The sequence below is a fragment of the Leopardus geoffroyi genome, chromosome B3 (assembly GCF_018350155.1).
Source record: "Leopardus geoffroyi isolate Oge1 chromosome B3, O.geoffroyi_Oge1_pat1.0, whole genome shotgun sequence".
In the NCBI taxonomy this organism is placed as follows: Eukaryota; Metazoa; Chordata; class Mammalia; order Carnivora; family Felidae; genus Leopardus; species Leopardus geoffroyi.
Window position 1 is genome coordinate 39,603,292 of NC_059337.1, and position 22,326 is coordinate 39,625,617.

General features: G+C 35.6%; 1 protein-coding gene across 6 annotated transcripts in view; it reads left to right on the forward strand.

Annotated features, from left to right (window-relative positions):
* The window catches only part of DENND4A (DENN domain containing 4A), a 132,407-nt gene that overhangs the window by 46,220 nt on the left and 63,861 nt on the right, over positions 1-22,326 (forward strand). For all 6 annotated transcript variants that reach the window (XM_045449386.1, XM_045449390.1, XM_045449387.1 and 3 more), the window contains exons 5-12: positions 9,022-9,091; positions 9,651-9,820; positions 10,881-11,122; positions 13,591-13,657; positions 15,018-15,076; positions 17,238-17,382; positions 17,675-17,850; positions 21,643-21,743. In XM_045449386.1, coding sequence (XP_045305342.1) covers positions 9,022-9,091; positions 9,651-9,820; positions 10,881-11,122; positions 13,591-13,657; positions 15,018-15,076; positions 17,238-17,382; positions 17,675-17,850; positions 21,643-21,743 — 1,030 coding nt within the window. The remainder of the gene's footprint in view (positions 1-9,021; positions 9,092-9,650; positions 9,821-10,880; positions 11,123-13,590; positions 13,658-15,017; positions 15,077-17,237; positions 17,383-17,674; positions 17,851-21,642; positions 21,744-22,326) is intronic.

Here is a 22,326-nt window from a genome sequence, read left to right on the forward strand (position 1 = left end):
TACCTGGTGGCTTAGTCAGTTAAGCGTCTGACTTTGGCTCAGGTCATGATCTCACAGTTCATGGGTTTGAGCCCCACATTGGGCTCTGTGCTGACAGCTCAGAGCCTGGAGCCTGCTTCAGATTCTGTGTGTGTGTCTCTCTCTCCCCTCCCCCCACTCACACTCTGTTTCTTTCTCTCACAAAAGTAAACACATAAAAAAAAATTAAAAAAAAGAATTCCCTTTCCCTTGGGGTGCTTGGCTGGCTCAGTTAGAACATGTGACTCTTGGTCTCAGGGTCATGAGTTCAAGCCCCATGTTAGGCATGGAGCCTACTTTAAAAAAATGGTTGTTATCAATCGCTTTTTAATTATTGACTGAGGCGCCTGGGTGGCGCAGTCGGTTAAGCGTCCGACTTCAGCCAGGTCACGATCTCGCGGCCCGTGAGTTCGAGCCCCGCGTCCGGGCTCTGGGCTAATGGCTCGGAGCCTGGAGCCTGTTTCCGATTCTGTGTCTCCCTCTCTCTCTGCCCCTCCCCCGTTCATGCTCTGTCTCTCTCTGTCCCAAGAATAAATAAACGTTAATTATTGACTAATAAAGCAAGAAATCGTTCTAATTTTAATTTGCATTCCTTTCGTTATTGTGGAGGTTGAGCATATTTTAATATATAACTGCATTGAATGGCATAATATTACTGCATTAAATGGATTTTGCCACAATGTATTTATTCCATCTTCTATTGTAAGACATTTAGATTCAATTTATTTATATTATAAGCAAAGCTGTTATGAACATAATCACAACTAAATTTTCCATAGAATAATTTACATTTATTGAGCTCTTATGTGCTATTCACTATTCTGAGTATTTCATATCCATTAATTCAGTTAATTCACAACCCTCTGGGTAGTGTTTCCCACCCACATTTTACAGAGAAGGAAATTTGAGAGTTAAAAAGGTTGTTTGCCCAAGGTCATTCATACCTTCAGTAAGCAGGTGAACCAAGATTCGGACCCCAACTATAGAACCCTAGAACCAAACTCTTAAACACTATATGGCATTGCTAAATTATTCCCTTATGATATGTCCTGAAATTTGTAGATCAAAGCTTTACTTTTAAGATTTTTATCCAGAAAGGCTTAACCAATTATAATCCTACCAACAAAATATGAAAGTTGGGTTTTATAAATATAACTTTGTAAATAGTTGGATTTTTAATCACAAATTTTCAAACTTAATTTCTTTTTTTTTTTTTTTTTTTTTTTTTAATTTTTTTTTTTTTTTTTCAACGTTTATTTATTTTTGGGACAGAGAGAGACAGAGCATGAACGGGGGAGGGGCAGAGAGAGAGGGAGACACAGAATCAGAAACAGGCTCCAGGCTCTGAGCCATCAGCCCAGAGCCCGACGCGGGGCTCGAACCCACGGACCGCGAGATCGTGACCTGGCTGAAGTCGGACGCCCAACCGACTACGCCACCCAGGCGCCCCAGAAACTTAATTTCTTAATTATCCCAAAACAGATATGTACATTGTCCTGTTATAACTATGTAAATGAATACTTTGCTGAGATTTAAGATATTTTTTAAATGTTTGTTTATTTATTTTGAGTGAGAGAGAGTGAGTGCGTATGAGCCGGGTAGGGATAGAGAGAGAGAGGGAGAAAAGAAAAGAGAGAATCCCAAGCAGTCTCCTCAGTGTCAGCATAGAGCCCAACGCGGGGCTCAATCTCATGAACAGTGAGATCATGACCTGAGCCAAAATCAAGAGTCAGACACTTAACCTACTGAGCCACTCAGGTCCTCCAGTATTTAAGATTGTATACATACTTACTAAGTTTTTATTATGGGAAGTTGATTTTTTTTTAATTATTATTCACTTTTCTGTTAAGCTAGCAACATGAGAAACACTGAAGGTTTAGATAAAGCTAGAAGAGGAAGAACCGGGGTGTATTGATATGTGACTGGATATAGTACAGATTTTGAGACCCTGAAAAATATTTTTAACTCCCTCAGTAAGACAGTAAAATAGATTGGTGTTGTAGTGGTTAAGGTCAATATAGCCAAGTGGTTCAGAGCACAGACTGAAGCCAGAGTGTCTGGCTATGAATCCTAATTCTGACACTGGCTCTGTGACTTTGGGCAAGTAACTTTGTCTCTCTATGCATCGATTTCACAATGGTAAAGTGAGGATGATAATAGCATCTAAGTTATTGTGATAATTAAATGAATTTACAACTGTGTCCCAGTACACATGGGATGTGTGAAAGCACTAAATGTGTATTATCTGTATCTTTCAATTCTTTAAGAAAATTTTCTTTAAGAAAAACCTGCAACTTTAATTTTTTTTTTTTCAACGTTTTTATTTATTTTTGGGACAGAGAGAGACAGAGCATGAACGGGGGAGGGGCAGAGAGAGAGGGAGACACAGAATCGGAAACAGGCTCCAGGCTCTGAGCCATCAGCCCAGAGCCCGACGCGGGGCTCGAACTCACGGACCGTGAGATCGTGACCTGGCTGAAGTCGGACGCTTAACCGACTGCGCCACCCAGGCGCCCCAAAAAACCTGCAACTTTAAGTAGTATCAGTATTTGTTTAAAAATTTTAAATAGGTAATTCAAAAAATAGATATTGACGTGATCCAAATTGTATCGAAAAAGAATAATCTGCAGCAGTGTTACCCCTAATTAGATGACCATTTTTTTTTTTTTTTTTTTTTTTTTTTTTTTTTTGTCAACAGCCATTCACACACAAAATGCCCTATCCTTTTGTGCCATCCTTCCATATTATTTTGATTTGGTGATAACATGTGATGGAGAGATTATGATGGAAAAAAAAAGATCATGGTAGCAAACAGTTTTACAAGCCTTATGTGGTATTGATAGTGATGTCAAGAAGAGTTGTTGTTTTTTTTTTTTTAATTTTTAAAGCTTATTTATTTATTTTGAGGGAGAGAGAGAAAGCGTGAGTAGGGAAAGGGCAGAGAAAGAGGGAGAGAGAGAAAATGCCAGGCAGGTTCCATGTCAGCACAGAGCTCGAACCCATGAAATGTGAGATCATGACCTGAGCCAAAGTCTGATGCTCAATTGACTGAGCCACCCAGGCACCCCATAAGAAGGGTTTTTAAGCTTTTATGATACAATGTCTTGCTTAATATCATTTCAGATTTGGTTTGGAATTTTAGCAAGATTATGCAGGCTCACAGGTAACTTGCCATTTTCCCATTGGTGAATTTTCCATTTATTTTGTGGATTTGTTGGGTTTTGACACAAAGTAGATTGATAATGTCATCAGAACCGTTTCTAGGTTTTATTAGTTAATCAGGGTGCTCAAGGTAGACTTACTGCATTGAAACTGAACCCGGAGATAGGAATTTTCTATGTTTTCTTATCCTGATACATTGGTCCCAATGTTGTCAGAGAGCATTTATTCTCTACTAAAAGAAGGAAGAGGAATGTAACACAGTGTGAACGGAAATGGACTCCACCTAAGCTAGTGGATTTGAAATCCAGATATGTGATTAGACAGGTTCCTTGATTCTTTGTGCCTCAGTTTCCTCGTTTACGATATAGGGATAAAGTTGTACTTTATTTTTGTGAAGATTAAATGAATTAATATTTTTAACTAACTTAGGATACTGTCTGGTACACAGAGACTGCTATATAAATATTAGCTATAAATTTGGTTAACTCTGCTTCATCAGTCCCTTTTATGTGTACTTAATGTCTGGGGAAAAGCTTTTCGTTTCATTTTTTCAATTGAGATACAATTGACATTCAGCAAGGAAGAGCTTTTTAAATTTAATTTAATTTTTTAAATGTTTATTTTGAGAGAGAGAGGGAGAGAGGCAGGCAGAGAGAGCAAGAGAATCCCAAGCAGGCTCTGCACCCTCAGCACAGAGCCTGACACAGGGCTCCATCTCATGAATCATGAGATCATGACCTGAGCCAAGATCATGACCTGAGCTGAAATCAAGAATCAGACGCTTAATCGACTGAACCACCCAGGCACCCCAAGGAAGAGCTTTTTAAATTTTATTTTTGCCCAGTACTTAAGCTCCTCCTAAAATTTTTAAGAAATATTACCGGAATAAAATCCCTTAAATGTTTATTTTCTTATCCATACATATATCAGTCCTGAGTATAGGGAAACTTGCCTGATCTTAGCAGTTGATGTCTTTTTTTAAGTAGTGGGTTGTAGGGGCGCCTGGGTGGCGCAGTCGGTTAAGCGTCCGACTTCAGCCAGGTCACGATCTCGCGGTCCGTGAGTTCGAGCCCCGCGTCGGGCTCTGGGCTGATGGCTCAGAGCCTGGAGCCTGTTTCCGATTCTGTGTCTCCCTCTCTCTCTGCCCCTCCCCCGTTCATGCTCTGTCTCTCTCTGTCCCAAAAATAAATAAACGTTGAAAAAAAAAAATAAGTAGTGGGTTGTGATTTATTTTTGTTACCAACCTTTGTTTCCATCGACTATAAGGTGGTAAAAGCAAATTTTGTTCTTTGAAGCAGATGTACAGTGACTTCTAACTCAGAAAATTTTAAATAAACATCCAATATAGAAGACTTATGTTCATATCTGTCTAATGTATATGTAAAGAATTAGGAAGTGGTAGGGATTAAATTATTGATGTGTTGATAATACCCAGCAATAGTTATGTAGCTGACTCTTGTGTTTGAAGGTTAGGTAGCTTGAACTAAAGTCATCTATCAGGTTTCTAAACCAGGGAAAAAAACAAAAGACCAAGGTAATGGACATGAGATGTGTGGTGAATCTTTCCTCAAATTCCTACCTGGTATTCCTACCTGATATTTTGGCCTCAAAAAGAATCTTCCCCACCCTCCCATTAAGCTTGTGGAAAGACTTTTCAGGAACTATTTGTTTTCAAGTTTTGGACTGTAAGACTTAAATGATTTAGACTTTGACTGACTTACAATGGAAGCATATTTTAGAGCCAGAAAAGATCTTAAAGTGCTCAAGTGGTTGAAAACTGCTAGTCTGGATGCTTTGATTCACACAGCTAATTTCTGGCAAATTTGTGACCATCTCCTCAGTTTTTGACTCATCGAGAGTATTTTTTTAAATATTATATCCAAATGGCTTTTGTTTTACAACCATTTAAGAATGTTCATATTTGAGGGGAGCCTGGATGGTTCAGTCAGTTGAGCGTCCAACTTCAGCTCAGATCATGATCTCATAGTTCATGAGTTCAAGCCCCATATCAGGCTGTCAGCACAGAGCCTGTTTCAAATCCTGTGTCCTCTCTCTCTGCTCCTCCCCTGCTCACTCTCTCTCTCTCAAAAATAAATAAACATTAGGGGTGCCTGGGTGGCGCAGTCGGTTGAGCGTCCGACTTCAGCCAGGTCACGATCTCGCGGTCCATGAGTTCGAGCCCCGCGTCGGGCTCTGGGCTGATGGCTCAGAGCCTGGAGCCTGTTTCCGATTCTGTGTCTCCCTCTCTCTCTGCCCCTACCCCGTTCATGCTCTGTCTCTCTGTCCCAAAAATAAATAAACGTTGAAAAAAAAATATTAAAAATAAATAAACATTAAAAAAAAATGTTCATTAAAAAAAAAAAGATTTATCAGGATTGTTTAGAAAAGTAGTTAGTAACTAAGCAAGTAATTAAATCATGTACCTATTTCCTAAAAAAAAAAAAAGACATCTGAAAGTGTGTACCACAAATGGGTACTGAATTTATAAGTTAAACATTTATTTGATTTTATTATTACTATCTTTATTTTTTATATAGAGAGAGCAAGTACAAGCAGAGGGGAGGGGCAGAGGGAGGCTAAGCAGGTTCCATGCTGTCAGCACAGAGCCTGATGCCATGCTCAGTCTCACGAACTGTGAGATCATGACCTGAGCTGAAATCAAGAGTCAGTCACCCACCCACCTGAGCCACCCAGGTGCCCCAACTTTAAGATATGTTTCTAGTAATTAAGAGACTACTATAATATGGTGCCTGGGTGCCTCAGTCAGTTTAGTGTCTGACTTCAGCCCGGGTCATGATCTTACAGTTTATGAGTTCGAGCCCTGCGTCGGGCTTGCTGCTGTTAGCACAGAGCCTGCTGGGATTCTCTGCCCACTGCACCCCCCACCACCTGACGTGCTCTATCTCTCTTTCAAAAATAAATAGCCATTAAAAAGGAATTTTAAAAAGAGACTACTATAACACCCTGTGCTCATCCCCTATATTTAACAAATGTAAACAATTTAACATATTTGCTTCAAATGATTTAATTTGTAAAAAAAAAAAAAAAAAAAAAAAAAATTTACAGGTTTAGCCAAAGCCTCATCTTCCATCCTTTTCTGTCCTCCAGAGTTAACAACTAGCCTGAAGCTAGTGCATTTCATTCACATGTATTTAAAAACTTTCTACTATACATCTATAAATATATATTATTACTTTGTGTACTTTTAAATTTCACATAAATGGTGATATACTGAATATATTCTTCTGTGATTTGCTTTTTTTAACTCATTAATATGTTTTTGAAAATTAGTAAAGTTGATACAGATTTTATTTCTTCATCTGAACCAGTGGAAAGTATTTCATTAATAAATGAACCACAGTTTATTTTAATCACTCACCTACTGATAGACACTTGGATTGTTTCCCTTTTGCGGGGAGGATCTATTATGAACAATGATGCAATATGTTGACTCTTCATCTAAAAATTTTTCTTGCTTTCCTAAATATTTTTCATGTGTCTCCAGCAGACCAGTATGTTAAATTGTGCTCATGACATTAAATTATCCTCATTACCGTGTTGGCATTTTGTTTTTATAAATGGTTTAGTATTTTTGCATCAAAAGAATGGATGTATAAAAGTCAAGTGGATATTATGAATGTAGGCGAACTAGGCTTTTAGTTTCTGAGATGTGTACAAATGTATAAATAAGACTTTCTATTGGTAAGTCCCAACTCCAATTCCCAATAAACCAGTTTTTCAAGATAACAAAAAACCCTCAATGATAACCTTTGTGATGATAAGAAGGGAACTATATAACCACTTGAATATGGCAGAAAACAAAAGGAATATTCAAAAATAAAAAACAAGGACTTGGAGATAACAGTAAAAGTTATGGGACTCTGGAGGAAAAGAACCACAGATATCAAAACTAAAAGAGGGGGGCGCCTGGGTGGCGCAGTCGGTTAAGCGTCCGACTTCAGCCAGGTCACGATCTCGCGGTCCGTGAATTCGAGCCCCGCGTCAGGCTCTGGGTTGATGGCTCAGAGCCTGGAGCCTGTTTCCGATTCTGTGTCTCCCTCTCTCTCTGACCCTCCCCTGTTCATGCTCTGTCTCTCTGTGTCCCAAAAATAAATAAACATTGAAAAAAAAAAAAAAAAAAAAAAAACTAAAAGAGGGTTTTCTGAAGTTTTTCACACACAAGGTTCAGCAAAAAGAAAGAGGAACCATTGTTCTGGAAATGCTTTAAATGTTTAACTTATAGAGTGCCTGGCTGGCTCAGTCAGTAGAGCATGTGACTCTTGATCTAAGGGTGGTGAGTTTGAACCCCAAGTTGGGTGTAGAGATTACTTAAAATCCTGGGGTCCCTGGGTGGCTCAGTAGGTTTAAACCTCATTCGGCTCAACTCGATTTTGACTCAGATCATAATCCCAGGGTCATAGGGTTGAGCCCCGTTTTGGGCTTTGCACTGATAAGTAAGACAATATACAATATGCCAAGTGGTAGTAAGTGCTGTGGAGGAAGAAGAAAGCAAGATGGGATGATAGGGAAGACGGGACAGGGTAGAGGGAAGATTGTTATTGCATATAAGGTGATGAAGGAAGGGCTCTCTGATGAAGTGTTGTTTGGAGTTGAGCCCAGAGGAGATAAGGGAGTGTCTGTGCATGTATCTGTCATCATCTAATGTCAAGTAGCAAATCTCCCAAGTCACATCTTCATTTCAGACCTCACTTGAGCTCTATTTGATACTTCACTTGGATGTCTAATAGATGTTTCAAACTTATGTCTAAAACTGAACTCCTTTTCTTCACCCCCAACCCCCAAGTCTGCTTTATCCACAGTCTTCCCCATCTCTGTTGCAGCTGGGACTAGAAATTTGAGACTCCTTTGGGAGTAGCTGTTCTACAAAACGATGGGACTAAATGTATGAGATCATTCACAGAAAGAAAAGGAAAGAAGAGATCACATTTAATGATCAGGGAAAAAGGGAGGAGGAGACTGAGGAGTAGCCAGAGGTTTGGTGGGAAGGCACCAGGAGAATGTGATGCCTCAAAAGGCGAGAACATGTTTTGGGAGTCATTAGTGCTGTCCAGATCTGCCGAGAGGTTGGAGAAGATGTAGTATAGGAATCAACTGTTAAATTTGGCATCATTAAAGTTGTTAAATTGTTCTTTTAAGGAATGGTGCGATTAAAACCTGATTGGGAATGGATTCAGGAGAGAATGGGAAACACGGAAACAGATATAGGAAATTATAACTCTTAAGTTTTGGTATAAAGAGCTATAGAAAGAGGCTGTGGAATCTAAAGCAAGGTATACCCATGGGTAGATATTTCTTTCTTTTTTTTTTTTTTAATGTTTATTTATTTTTGAGACAGAAACAGAGCATGAACGGGGGAGGGTCAGAGAGAGAGGGAGACATAGAATCTGTGCTGAGCTGTCAGCTCAGAGCCCGACGCAGGGCTCGAACTCACAGACTGTGAGATCATGACCTGAGCCGAAGTCGGACGCTCAACCGACTAAACCACCCAGGCGCCCCTAGATATTTCTTAATCAGTTCTGCCCAAAGTTTGGAGTTGGAATAAAATCTAAATTGTCATGACTTAATTATTTTAAACAGTCAAATTTTCCTCATGTTATTGCTGTTACAGTGGGGAAAAAAACATGAAATATTACTTCTGAAAGAAAAGTGGGCAAAAACTCTGATAAAATGATGACAAAATAACCAACTGAAAATACCTAACGGAAATCTGTTACTACATCTTAGATAATAAGTACTGGAGATATCAAAGAGTCCATTTTATTAAGTTACTACCTTTTAAAGTTAAATGATATTTCCTTTTTTTTTTTTTTTTTGATTCAGTGGGGATCAGCAGTGTACTTATGTTATAAAAAATCAGTGGCAAAGACTAACACTATATCTTACAAAGCTGGTAAGTATAATTTTTCATGGAATACTTAATATATACATGTATTATGAAGGCTAGTAAAATTTAAGGAAAAAGAAATCTTATAATGTATTAGTGTCAGGACTGGCACCACAACCCATGGGTTTTTTGTTGTTTTTTTTTCTGTTTTGTCTCATCCTTAAATTTATTGGATACTCAATGGAAGATTGATTTTAAAAGAAGATGGGTAACCGTGTTGAAAATTTCAAAAAACGAGTTTTTCACTTGCTTCAAGGTAGTATGACCACAAACTAAAGTTTTAGGATTGTGTTTGTACCTGTGTATGTTTCTTTAGGATAATCTTTTCTTGTTTGTCTTACTTAGCCTTCATGGATGAAGCTTGATAAATATTAATTAGTTATTATGAATAGTTATAATGTTTGAAGATAAAAATCTGGATGTATTCTACTGAAGCATTCAGAGCTATTTGATGAACATGTATGTAATATAATGTTAAGTAGTTATAAAACATTTTAGCATCATTCAGATTTTGAGTACCTGAATTCAAGAGATGATGACCTAATATTTATTATTGTTTTTATAGGTCTAATTTGTAGATATCCTCAAGAAGATTATGAGTCTTTCTCACTCCCAGAATCTGTTCCCCTGTTTTGTTTACCAATGGGTGCAACTATTGAATGTTGGCCACCAAATAGCAAATACCCTCTCCCTGTTTTTTCTACATTTGTGTTAACTGGAGCCTCAGCTGAAAAGGTACTGTGTGTTTTAACAACTGTCGACAAATTTCTTGTACATTTTCTTTTTTTTTTTTTTTTTAAGTTTATTTATTTTGAGAGAGACAGAGACAGCATGGGTAGGGAAGGGGCAGAGAGAGAGAGAAAATCCCAAGCAGGCTCCATACTGCCAGCACAGAGCCTGATGCGGGGCTCAGACTCAGAAAACTGAGAGATCGTGACCTGAGCCAAAACCAAGAGTTGCACACTTAACCGACTGAGCCACCCAAGTGCCCCTCTTGTACATTTTCAGGTCTTAAGTTTTATATAATGTAAGGAACAGTAGGAAAAAAAAAAACTGGTTAAATTGAATCTATTACACATACCTCTTCCACTTGGTTAAAATAACCAGAGATAAAAGGAAAAGAGAAATTTCATTCTGTCCCATACACTCCAGTGCTTTTTTGTGAATATGGTAAAAGATTTTTTTTTTCATCATCAAATGATGATCTTTCATTGCTTCATTTTGTGTCAACCAGATGCTTTGAGAGTAATACAAAAGACATTATTATATATGCAAAGCTATTCAGAATCATAGAGTATGATAGTTGGAAAAGACCTTGGAAATCATTTACTCTAACATCCTCATTTTATAGATTGGGAAATTGAGGTCCAGAGAAATTTAGTGAATTGCCTGAAGTTGGAATATATATTTCCTTGTCTAGAATTCTGTCCCATTGTCTACTAAATAATCATTTTCAGTCATTTTGTTATAGAGAATATATTGATTCAGTTGCTTTCACTCTTCAGAAAACAAACTCGATTTAATTGAAACATCTTTTTTTTCAATAATGAGATGTGAGAGTAGCACTGTGTAGTGTTTTCTGTTTTTTTATTTTTTATTTTTTTAAACATCGAGAAACCAAGAGAGATGTTTGTTCACCACTGTGTTCCTGCTACCTGGCACCTTGCCTGGCTCATGGGCATCTAAAAGGCTTTTAATGGCCTAGCTCGTAATGGCTCCTCCATTAAATATTTAATGATATGATTTGAATAAATGATATAAGGTGTATTTATTAAATATATTTCTTGTTTTCCAGGTCTATGGTGCTGCTATTCAGTTTTATGAACCATACTCTGAGGAAAATCTCACAGAAAAACAGAGACTTCTCTTGGGTTTAGCATCATCAGCAGATGGGAAATCTGATAGTTCCAAAACAATTCACACTAATAAATGCATCTGTCTTCTTTCTCACTGGCCTTTTTTTGACGCATTCAGGAAGTTTCTGACTTTTCTGTATCGTTATTCTATCTCTGGACCTCATGTCCTTCCAATTGAGAAGTAAGTCAGAATCCTTCTTGGTTCAAAATTTAGCAGATAATTCCATTATGTGTGGTATATTTGAACTGGTAATTCAGTAAATTTTATATGGAAACTAGATTTCTCAAGAGTTATTTGAAAAAAGAATTTGGTTCTTTCAATTAGGTAGTATTTCTCTATTATACTTTTACACCCACATTATTTTAAATATATCTCTAACAGAATGAAATGAATATTTCATTTTTTGATGCTCTTGTGAAGTTTGGAGATCCTAACTGTTGTTTTTTTTGTTTTGTTTTGTTTTGTTTTTTTGTTTTTGCTGGTTTTGGAATTCTTATTTTCCAAATAATTTGGATTTATCATGAACTTTTAAAAATATTCCCTACTACTTTTAGAAAAAATTAGATAAATGCATTCTTTATTCTTTGTAAAAATTCAGTGATTTACCTTAAAATCACTAAAAGTGAATAATGTTTTATGCAATAAGATCTGTTGCAAATGAGATCCAAATATCTTCATGCCTATTTGATTATTTATTCTATACCATCTGTCACTTAAACTCTTTTGTTTTTGTTTTTTTTTTTAATGTTTATTTTTGAGAGGGAGGGAGAGAGAGAAAGAGCAGGAGAGGGGCAGAGAGATGGAGACTAAGGATCTGAAGCAGGCTCTGCCCTGACAGCAGAGAGCCCTATGCAGGGCTCAAACTCACAAACCGTGAGATCATGACCTGAACTGAAGTCAGACACTTAACTGACTGAGCCAACCATGTGCCCCACCTCTTTTGTATTGTTAAGAAGTTGTTCAGTGATTGTTGGGAAGTGATAGAATTATCATAAGAACATTCAGTGTACAATATTACTCTTTTTCACTCTCATCTCAGTATTTTGCTCTAGCAGTTAGCAAATTTTTTTTTTGGTGTCAGGACCCTTTTATACTCTTAAAAAATGAGGACCCCTGAAGAACTTTTTTTAATGTGTTATACCTGCCAATAATTGCTACAGTAGAAATTAAAATGGAGAAAATATTTATATTTTAAAATAATTACATGTTAACAAGTATTTTTTTTAAATAACTCTTTTAAAAAAGATTAGTGAGAAGAGTCATTTTTTACATTTTTGCAAATCTCTAATGTCTGGCTTAATTGAACACAGCTAGGTTCTCATGGATACCTCTGCATTCAATCTGTTGCAATATGTTGTTTGGGTAAAAGTATATGAAAGAAACCTGGCCTCACACAGGTATGTAGGTAGGAAAAGGGAGAGTATTCGAATAGCCTTTTCAGAAAATTGTGTGGAATTTGTGCTTTGACACTGCCCCAAATTTGACAAGTGAAGTTTGTTATAGGTTATTCACAGTGTGTAATCTAAAGCTTTAGTAATGGACTTTTTCTGTTACATTAAAATCTATTGATTTTTCTCACTCTAAGTGGAACTTTTACACATGCATGGTTTTGTAGCATCATACGTTGGTCATTTGGAAATACCAGTTCATGGCGTTTAACATAGATAAATTTCATTTGTTAATAGAACCACCAATTTCATCAGAAAAATTTTTTCAGTATCAAGAAGTTATCAAGTATACATGGTGGCAAAATTAGATTTTCACTTAAAATTTTATTTATTGAATTAGAATTGAATTGAATTACTGGCAATAATACTATGAGTTCTTTTTCTTTTTTTTAAAGATTTCATTAAAAAAAATTTTTTTTAATGTTTTCATTTTATTTCTTAGAGAGACAGAGTGAAAGCAAGGGAGGGACAGAGAGAGAGGGAGACAGAGAATCTGAAGCAGGCTCCAGGCTCTGAGCTGTCAGCACAGAGCCTGATGCAGGGCTCAAGCTCACAAACCGTGAGATCATGACCTAAGCTGAAGTCACATGCTTAACTGACTGAGCCACCTAGGCTTCCCTAAAGATTTCATTTTTAAGCAATCTCTGCACCAAATGTGAGTCTTGAATTCACAACCCCAAGATTCAGAGTCATACGCTTCACTGTCTGAGCCAGCCAGGAGCCCTTATGAGTTATTTTTCTTGAAGCAATAGGCTCACCTTATTCATTTTTATATAGAAAAAATTTGCTGAATACCTAACATTGGATAACTTTATCAATTGTTATTTCAAGGAAAAATGGCATTCTGTGACAACAACAAAACAATCATGAAGTTCTTTGATCACTGTCCACATAATATGTTGTATATTATCTACTGAGGAAGAGGTAAAAGTTAAACTGGCTTTTGAGACGTTGATAACACAAACATTGTTGAACCTGAGGAACTATTCATATGAAAAGCCACTGGAGTTAGGTAGAAGCAACTTTAATGGGACAAATGATTTTTGGAGTTTGTTCACTTGTTTTTGTAGCACCAGGGATTTCGAAATTATAAGTACACAGAGCATTTGACTCAACTTGGACTTGTGGTGACATGCTGACCTTTATAGTATATGGTGTTCACTTTGGAATCAATTGGGTTTTTGTCTGTTTGTTTTTAAGGCATATTTCTCATTTTATGCATAAAGTTCCTTTTCCATCTCCTCAGAGGCCGCGGATTTTAGTTCAGGTAAGATTTTCTTGATGTAAGTGCCCTATTAAATGATTATTAGCCCTGTCAAAATGTACCATAAGAATAACAATTTTAAATGGAGGAAAAGATCAAATGAGAACCAGATGGTAGTTCATGTTGGGATTTGGGCCCTTATTGTTTTATTAATTGTCTCCCAGACAGACATCTAATGTTTCCCCTTAGGTAAAAGGTTAAAGTAGACAACAGTAGACATTTTGAACACCAAAAGGGACTTCTTTTCCTAAATTTGTTATAGGTAACTGAAAGTTTGTGTCTTTGGCATTTATTCCCAAAGGGGTGTGTGTGTACATATTTTTTTCTTTTTTTTTTTTAGAATAGATAGAAGAAAAAGTGGTGTGCTTTCATATATTATGCAGGGAGAAGTGTTCATATCTTTGTGATGGGGAAGTTCAAAATGAATAATTTTTTTCCCTATCTCTTTTCCCAATTGACTATCTTTTCTCTTTTGTTTACATTTCTTGTTTATGGTCTTGATTTGTAAGATATCTGCTTATTTAGTCACCATTTACAAAGTGATTTATATAAAGAAAATATTTTTATGTGTTATCACTATATTTGCCTTACTGTATTTATCACAACCCTTAATGGGAGTGCGGTGTCATTCAAAATTAGAAGTATTTGGCAAATAGGTATTTACAAATTTGTGGAAATGTGCATAGATTTGAAAATGTAGATAAAAATAATTGCATTATTAGATTGATACAGATAAAATGTCTAGAAAAAAAGTCATTTTTGTAATCTTTATAATCAGTCTGTATATCCACATATCCTCCCTCTCTTCTTGATGTTTAGTGCCAGGATATACACACACACATATATATATGTTGGTAAGTTTTTCTTTTGAGGACCAAACAGTACATATTTTAGTCTTTATAGGCCATCCTGTCTCTGTCAAAACTACTCAGCTCTTATTGCACAAAAGCAGCTATAGATAATTCCTAAACAAATGATCATGGCTAGTGTTCCAATAAAACTTTATTTATAAACACAGATGGCCTGTGGATTTGCCCTGGAGACCATGGTTTACTAGCCCTGATTCTGTGGTACTAAATGGATAATTTAGTCTCCCAATAAAATTTTGTTAAAACGACATTAGGGGAACATTGAGGAACAGGAGAAAAGAGAATTCAGAGTAGGGGAAGTTAGTAGTTAGGTCAGTGGTTAGGATGTACTTTTCAAGATCTTATTAAGTGATATTAACAGTTCCTATACAGGTTAATGGTTATGTTGAAACTTGATGGATGTCAGCATTAGCCAAAAAAATTTTTTTACCAGAAAGTGGTGTTTTAAAGCTCATCTTTATATTTCAAACGCTTTATTGTAAATCTTCTTCCAGTTATCACCACATGATAATCTGATTCTCAGTCAACCTGTTTCTTCACCTCTTCCACTAAGGCAAGTAGAATTTCCTTTCTATTTATGTTTCTCTAAATCTAGTGTGAGCTAAAGTGACATTCAAATATTTTCTCTTTCCTAGGAAAAATTGCAAATGTTGATGGAAAGACTTCTCATTTAATTGTTTGTTATCTAAATTCCTTTTACTTAAAGAAAAAAGACAAACCTTTACAATAGTTTGGTATTTTGTGTATCCATTTATTATCAAGTACTTATTATTGCATAAATAAGTATATGTGTATATAGATTATGAAAACAATGGTTTTTAACTTTAAATACCCTCTGAAGAACATTCAAACGTAATTAATTTTAAATTTAACCCCCTAATAAAATGGTACTCATAAATACTAACCATGGAATAAAATAATGTATTTCATCCCTTAAAAGTTCCAAGAAATTATGAAATAAATTTTTTCTAAAGTATCAGTTCTTGAAATTTAATTAGCAGTGTAATTTTCTAGCAGAGAAATCATTACAATATAATTAAGTTATTTTGTAGCACATACCTGAGGGAGACCAGCTGCCATCTTTGACATTAATTTTGTAAGAATTGCAGATTATTTCATCACTAGGTCTCAGTCCAGAGCAACCAGTGTTTTCTTAACCTTTGTTTGAGTGAAAAATAAACTAGAAATACTGACTGTGACTATGTATAAAAAGATCCTAAATTACCCAAGAGGCCTTTTTTTTTTATTTTGGTAACAGCTTTATTGATATAATTCACATAATGTACAGTTCACCCAGTTAAATTGTACAATTCAATGGTTATATTCACTCTGTGAATAGAGATATATGGAGATCACTATAAACAACATTTACATCACTCTAAAAAGAATTTCTGCCATTTCTACTCACGCAAATACACACACACACACACACACACACACACACACACACACACACACACGTGTGTGTGCACAAACACACCTCTCCAGCCTAAGGCAACCACTGATTAACTTTCTGTCTCTACGGATTTGCCTATTCTGGAGATTTCATATAAATGGAATTATATAATATGTAGCCTTTTGTTTGTGGCTTCTTTCACTTAGTATAATGTTTCTGAAGTTCATCAATGTTATCATATTTTGTTTCTTTCTGTTTCCAACAAATATTCCATTGTATGGATAGATCACTTTTTATTTATTCATTTATTAGTTGAGGGACATTTGGGTTGTTTCTACTTTTGCCTACAATGAATAATGCTGCTACCAACATGCACAAGTTTTTTGTGGATGTATTTTCCTTTCTCCAAGAGAATTGTTACTAGTTTTGCTTTATTTAAAAAAAAGTTAAGTGGCGCCTGGGTGGCTCAGTCGGTTAAGCGTCGACTTCAGCTCAGGTCATGATCTTAGATTTGTAAGTTCGAGCTCCGCATTGGGCTCTGTGCTGACAGTAATCAATCCCTCTCTCTCTCTTTCTCTCTGCCCTCCCTCACTCTGACTCTGTCTCTTTCTCTCTCAAAAATAAATAAACATTTAAAAAGTTTTTTAATAAAAAAATAAAAATAAAAAAGTTAATTTGGTGAAGCCAATTATTTAGCCAATTATATAGACAACATACTGATTGGCTTACTGAATTACTTAGTCCAGTATTTTGTTACCACACAGAATGTCTCAGTTTGGGTTATAAATTTGCTTTGTATGTATATACCATCACTTCGTACCTCTCAATTTCATATTACTCTTTTCATTACAATAGTAAAGATAATCTATTTGTAAATCCAAATCTTAATGTATGTGCTTGCCTTAAGGGAGGTGGGCCTGTAAGTCATATATTTTTTCTGACAATTAACAATGAAAGGTGAGCCATTTAACAAAAATTCCATTAAAAAATTTGCTTTCAACCAAAGCATCCCTCTATAGATTGAGTCCTTTATTTGGACATTATCTACCCAGCAGATCTTTTTCTGAAAAAAATAATGACTTTTCATTTTTCCATATTGAATACACTGTAGAAAAATCTGATGATTTTGAAACCTCAGAAAACTTCATTGTTTTCATAGTATATTTCTAATGTTTTCCACACATAAGGACAGCAGTCGCGTCTAAAGTTGAATATATAATATAATCCTAACCCAATCCTGACCTTGTTTCATTATTTTGGATAATGAGATATTTGAATATATATATTTTTAATTATATATTTTTGTTTGGATTGACAGTGGTGGCAAGTTTTCAACACTACTTCAAAATTTAGGCCCTGAAAATGCTGTGACACTACTTGTGTTTGCAGTAACAGAACATAAGATTCTCATCCATTCCCTACGCCCTTCCGTGCTTACTAGTGTGACAGAAGCATTAGTGTCTGTGAGTATTACAGGTTTTGTCATTGGCAGTCAATTTCATTTTAAGCATAATTGATTCATCTAATTTAAAGCTACTTTTTAAAAGCCTAACTAAAATTCAGAGAGTAATGAATTTTTATGTTGTGAAAACAATTTTAATTTTCTGACACTTCATATTCGTTGTAATTATTTCACTGGTTATCAAGTGTTAGGCTTTAGGTATGAATATTTAAATACAGTTTTTTTGTGTGTGCTGATAAATTATGCTTCAATGCCAAACAGCTAAATATTCTCCTGTCTTTTGTTTATCCAAGATGATTTTCCCTTTCCACTGGCCATGCCCATATGTTCCTCTCTGCCCACTGGCTTTAGCAGACGTCTTGAGTGCACCATGTCCATTCATAGTAGGAATTGATTCAAGATACTTTGATCTCTATGACCCTCCACCAGATGTCAGTTGTGTTGACCTAGACACCAACACCATTTCTCAGTAAGTACATTTTAGTGATTCTCTACTCAGTAATTTACAACTTCGTATTATATGTGTGTAATTGTATATTCTATGAATGCGAATTAGAATTCTTTTGAGCTGTATTGTTTTTGTTTTGGGGTTATACCATCTTTGAATCGACCTGTTCTATTCTCCAATGGAATAGATTTAGGGTATTAGAGAGCTTGTACTGTAAAGAAATTACACCTTTAATCCTCAGATCTTTAAATATTTAAGAAACATTATAATCTTATGTAGAAATTTAGCAGAAGGGAAATGGAGGTTAGAAACAGAAAAATTTAGGGGCGCCTGGGTGGCTCAGTCATTTGAGTGTCTGACTTTGGCTCAGGCCATGATCTCACATTTTTGTGAGTTCAAGCCCTGCAGTGGGCTCACTGATGTCAGTGCAGAGCCCACTTAGGATCCTCTGTCCCCCTTCCTTTCTGTCCCTCCCCCACTAGCAGTCTCTATCTCAAAAATAAATAACCATTAAAAAAACAAAACAAAAATTTATTTACCATTTTCCAGATGAGGACAGGTGAAATCACAAATTGAATCGGAATACTATACCTTGGTATAGTATTCCAATTCTGTTTCTAGTCTTGTGTAATACTATTAGTATACTAGTACTTCAAAAAAATTAAATAACTTTTAAGTTATAAATGATTTTATCGCCTTTATACTTTTAGAATATAAGGGTTTTATAAGTTTTCCTCTCTTTTTATTGGAATAATATTTAAGTTGTAACTACTGGAGCTATGTTTTCATAGTTTTTTTATAATTCAGTTGTTTGCTCATATCCCTTATTTTCAGTTGAATCATACTTATGCTATTCAGGGAAAAGGAAATTGATGCACTGAACACACTGCATTCACAGGACATATTTAAAATAACTACAAGTTAGTCTGTTAGTAAAGCCCAAAAGCTAGTACACCTTTTACAACTTAAATATGTATATGTGCAATAGGTTCTTCTCCATTTTTACTAAGTGTGTTTCATATTAAAGCGTTTTGATTGAATTCTCTAACCTTACATTAATTCTAGTCTTATGATGTATGTCAAAGCCTTAAGTGCCTAAACCATTAGAAAAGATGGTGTTCTGTTAAATAGATAATATAAAAATAATATAAAATGATAATATATTACAGCAAAAAAATACTTCTTTTAAGGTTTACATTCGAGAGAGAGAGAATGCCTGTGTGCAAGCGTACAAGGGAAGAGCAGAGAGAGAGCAGGACAGAGGATCCCAAGCAGGCTCTGCGCTGACAGCAGAGAGCGCAATGCAGGGCTCCAACTCACAAACCGTGAGATCATGACCTGAGCTGAAGTCGAACACCTAACCTACTGAGCCAGCCAGGCACCCTGAATACTTTTCTATTATAAAGTATATACGCTGTCAAAAAGCTTTTTTTCAGAGAATGCCTAACCAAGTAAATATGGGATGTACTTTGTGCATAAAAGCCATTTTATACATGGGATTGATAGAGTCTAATATTCTTTATCAGGAACATTTCACTCATTACCAGGAATATTTAATTCTTTAGATATTAAAGTATTATCTTTTTTTTGGCCAGTTGTTGATGTTACATGACATAATTTTTTTTAATTTATTTTTTTTATTTTTAGGGAGAGCATGAGGAGGGTAGGGACAGAGAGAGAGGGAGATGGAGAATCCCAGGCAGGTTCTGCACTGTCAGCGTAGAACCCTACACAGGGCTCGAACTCATGAATCATGAGGTCGTGACCTGAGCCAAAACCAAGAGTCGGACGCTTAACCAACTGGGCCACCCAGGCAACCCCAATGACATAGTATTTTTAAAAATTGAAATTCAGGGTGGTGAATTGGTATATACTGTATTTATTATGGTAATAAATTACATTTTCCCTCTTTTTATACTTTCCTTCCGGTTTGTTAAAAGAATTTTTTTTATTTTGTCTTTTTCTTTTGATCGCTAGTGAGTTAAAGAATCAAAGAAAACATGAGTTGTTGGCACTCATTAGTAGTATTCCTTCTTGATATTATCACCCTTCCAAATGTATGGAAGGACGAAGCAGGTGAACTAACAGCTTTCTAGTTTTCTTTATCCAGAATTTCTGGATTTTATTTTTAAGTAATCACCACATCCAACATGGGGCTCGAACTCACAACCCCAAGAGTAAGAGTGACACACTCCACTGAGCCAGCCAGTCACCCCCAAAGCTTAGATTTTTAAGTAATTTATCAGAAGGGGCACATAGCATCTACTGCCCGCTAGATTTTGGAACCATCACCATCCAGGTTTAAAACTAATTCCTCTGCCACCGATTATCGGTTATTTTGGGAATCACCATGAGTAAAAACATGAGTAAATAACAGTAATTAGGTGTAATGAATGGACACCAAGATTCTGTTCATCTATCTTCAGCACCCTTTTTTGAGAGGCACTGGAAATAAAAGGGCAACTTGGTGTACTTCTTTCTCTGAAGTTGCTCATAATTTAGTTTTATAAGGCCAGCATGCACACAGTGAATGATAAAGTACAGTGGGAGTGCTGTGTTGCAAAGTTTTATCCAGAAAATAATGTAAAAAGTGTTCTACAGTGTCTTCTCACTGTAATGCAGGATTCCGTGCTCCCGGTCACATTATAAAATAAAACCTTCGCAGCGGGACATCTGCAGGTGGCCCTGTTCCATCTATCTGTATTTTTATCCTCATTTGTGGAAAGATAGGGTAGATTCCAAGACAGTGGTTCTTTTTAGCCTAAGCTTTCCCATCCACTCCTTTTTCTTTGTTTGGTTTCCAAGGTGATGATTTTGCCCTTTTTGTTCTGTGGGAAGTACAGGGAACAGAAAAATAAATTCAACTTCCACTACACATGTGTGCTGTGTTGTTTTTGGTGGTTAGTACATGAGTGATTCACTTTTCTTCTCCTTTTTCTCTACATTTTTCAAGTTTTCTAAAAATATATATATATATGGCTTCTGAAGTACAAAGAAAGATTTAATAAGTAAAGAATGGAATCAAAAAAGCTATAGTGAAGTCCAAAAGGTTTATGGTATTTTATCACCATGCTCTTTTCTTCCTGCACGTGTGGTTGGAAGAACAACTGTGTCCTAATAATTTTAATAAAAGAGATTATAGGAGTTTGTTGTAGAAACAAAGATAGCACTTTCAAGCAGATATCCTCTTTTATAGTTATAAAAGTACTTTGGAGTATTATCCTTTGCTCAAATAATTTAATATCATGGATTAGTTATTTTCTGAAAGAAACGAAAGCAAATTTTACTTCCACTTTTAGGAAACTAAGAAACTAAATACTTAAATATACCGCAGTATTTTGATAAGCTTTCTGGATCCTCAGTTCATTTTGTCTTTATAAGTGCAAGTTTTCCACAGTGCTTGTTCTTAGAGTCAGAGTCTATAAGAAAAAAACCTCCTGTTCCTAGGATTTTCTCAGTATTGAGGTGTCTAAGGACTCTTAAATGGGGTTTGAGAATAATGACCACCATATTAAGTTTGTAGTGATTAGCATGATTCCACTGCAAGTAGAATTTACCCAGTACCAACATAATTTTTTGCGCTATATTTGTATAAGGTTCTACTCTTGTGTGAGTTAATTTTTAAATATTCTGCATCCCAGTTTATTCTTGTAGTATTTTTCTCTTATTATAATATTTTATTTTTATATATATGTACATACATTTTGTACGTATTTTATTTTTTATTCAATATATGTTTTCTTTTGCCTTTTATATATATAGCAAAAAAAAAAAAAATCTAACAAATACATTGTTGTTGTCATTTAATCTCAGAACTGGTGACAAGAAAAATGTAGCCTGGAAGATACTTCCAAAGAAACCATGTAAAAATCTGATGAACACACTGAATAATTTGCACCAGCAGCTGGCAAAATGTAAGTGCATAACTTAATTAAAGGAAGTAATTTAATCTGAGAAAGGACTCCAGTTACTTTGCCTTGCTAGTGAAAGGATACTGTTTTTTTTATCTAAGGGAAATGTTTTTATAATCTTAAGGGAAAATGAACATTAAAGCAAACTTTGTTAGAAGCTGAATAGATTTATAAAATTTATTATATTACTTTATATCTGCTACATGTTCATAGAGCCATTTTAGAATAGTAAAATTGAAAAAGAGGTTGAGGTAATTGTTTTCCTTACTTTTACCATTACTGAAATACTGTGGAAAAAATAAGGGTTTCCTTCCCTGATGAACATGGATACAAAAATCCTCAACAAGATATTAGCCAACCAGATCCAACAATACATTAAAAAAATTATTCACCACGACCAAGTGAGATTTATACCTGGGATGCAGGGCTGGTTCAATATCCACAAAACAATCAATGTGATTCATCACATCAATAAAAGAAAGGACAAGAACCACATGATCCTCTCAATAGATACAGAGAAAGCATTTGACAAAATAGAGCATCCTTTCTTAATAAAAACCATTAAGAAATTAGGGATAGAAGGATC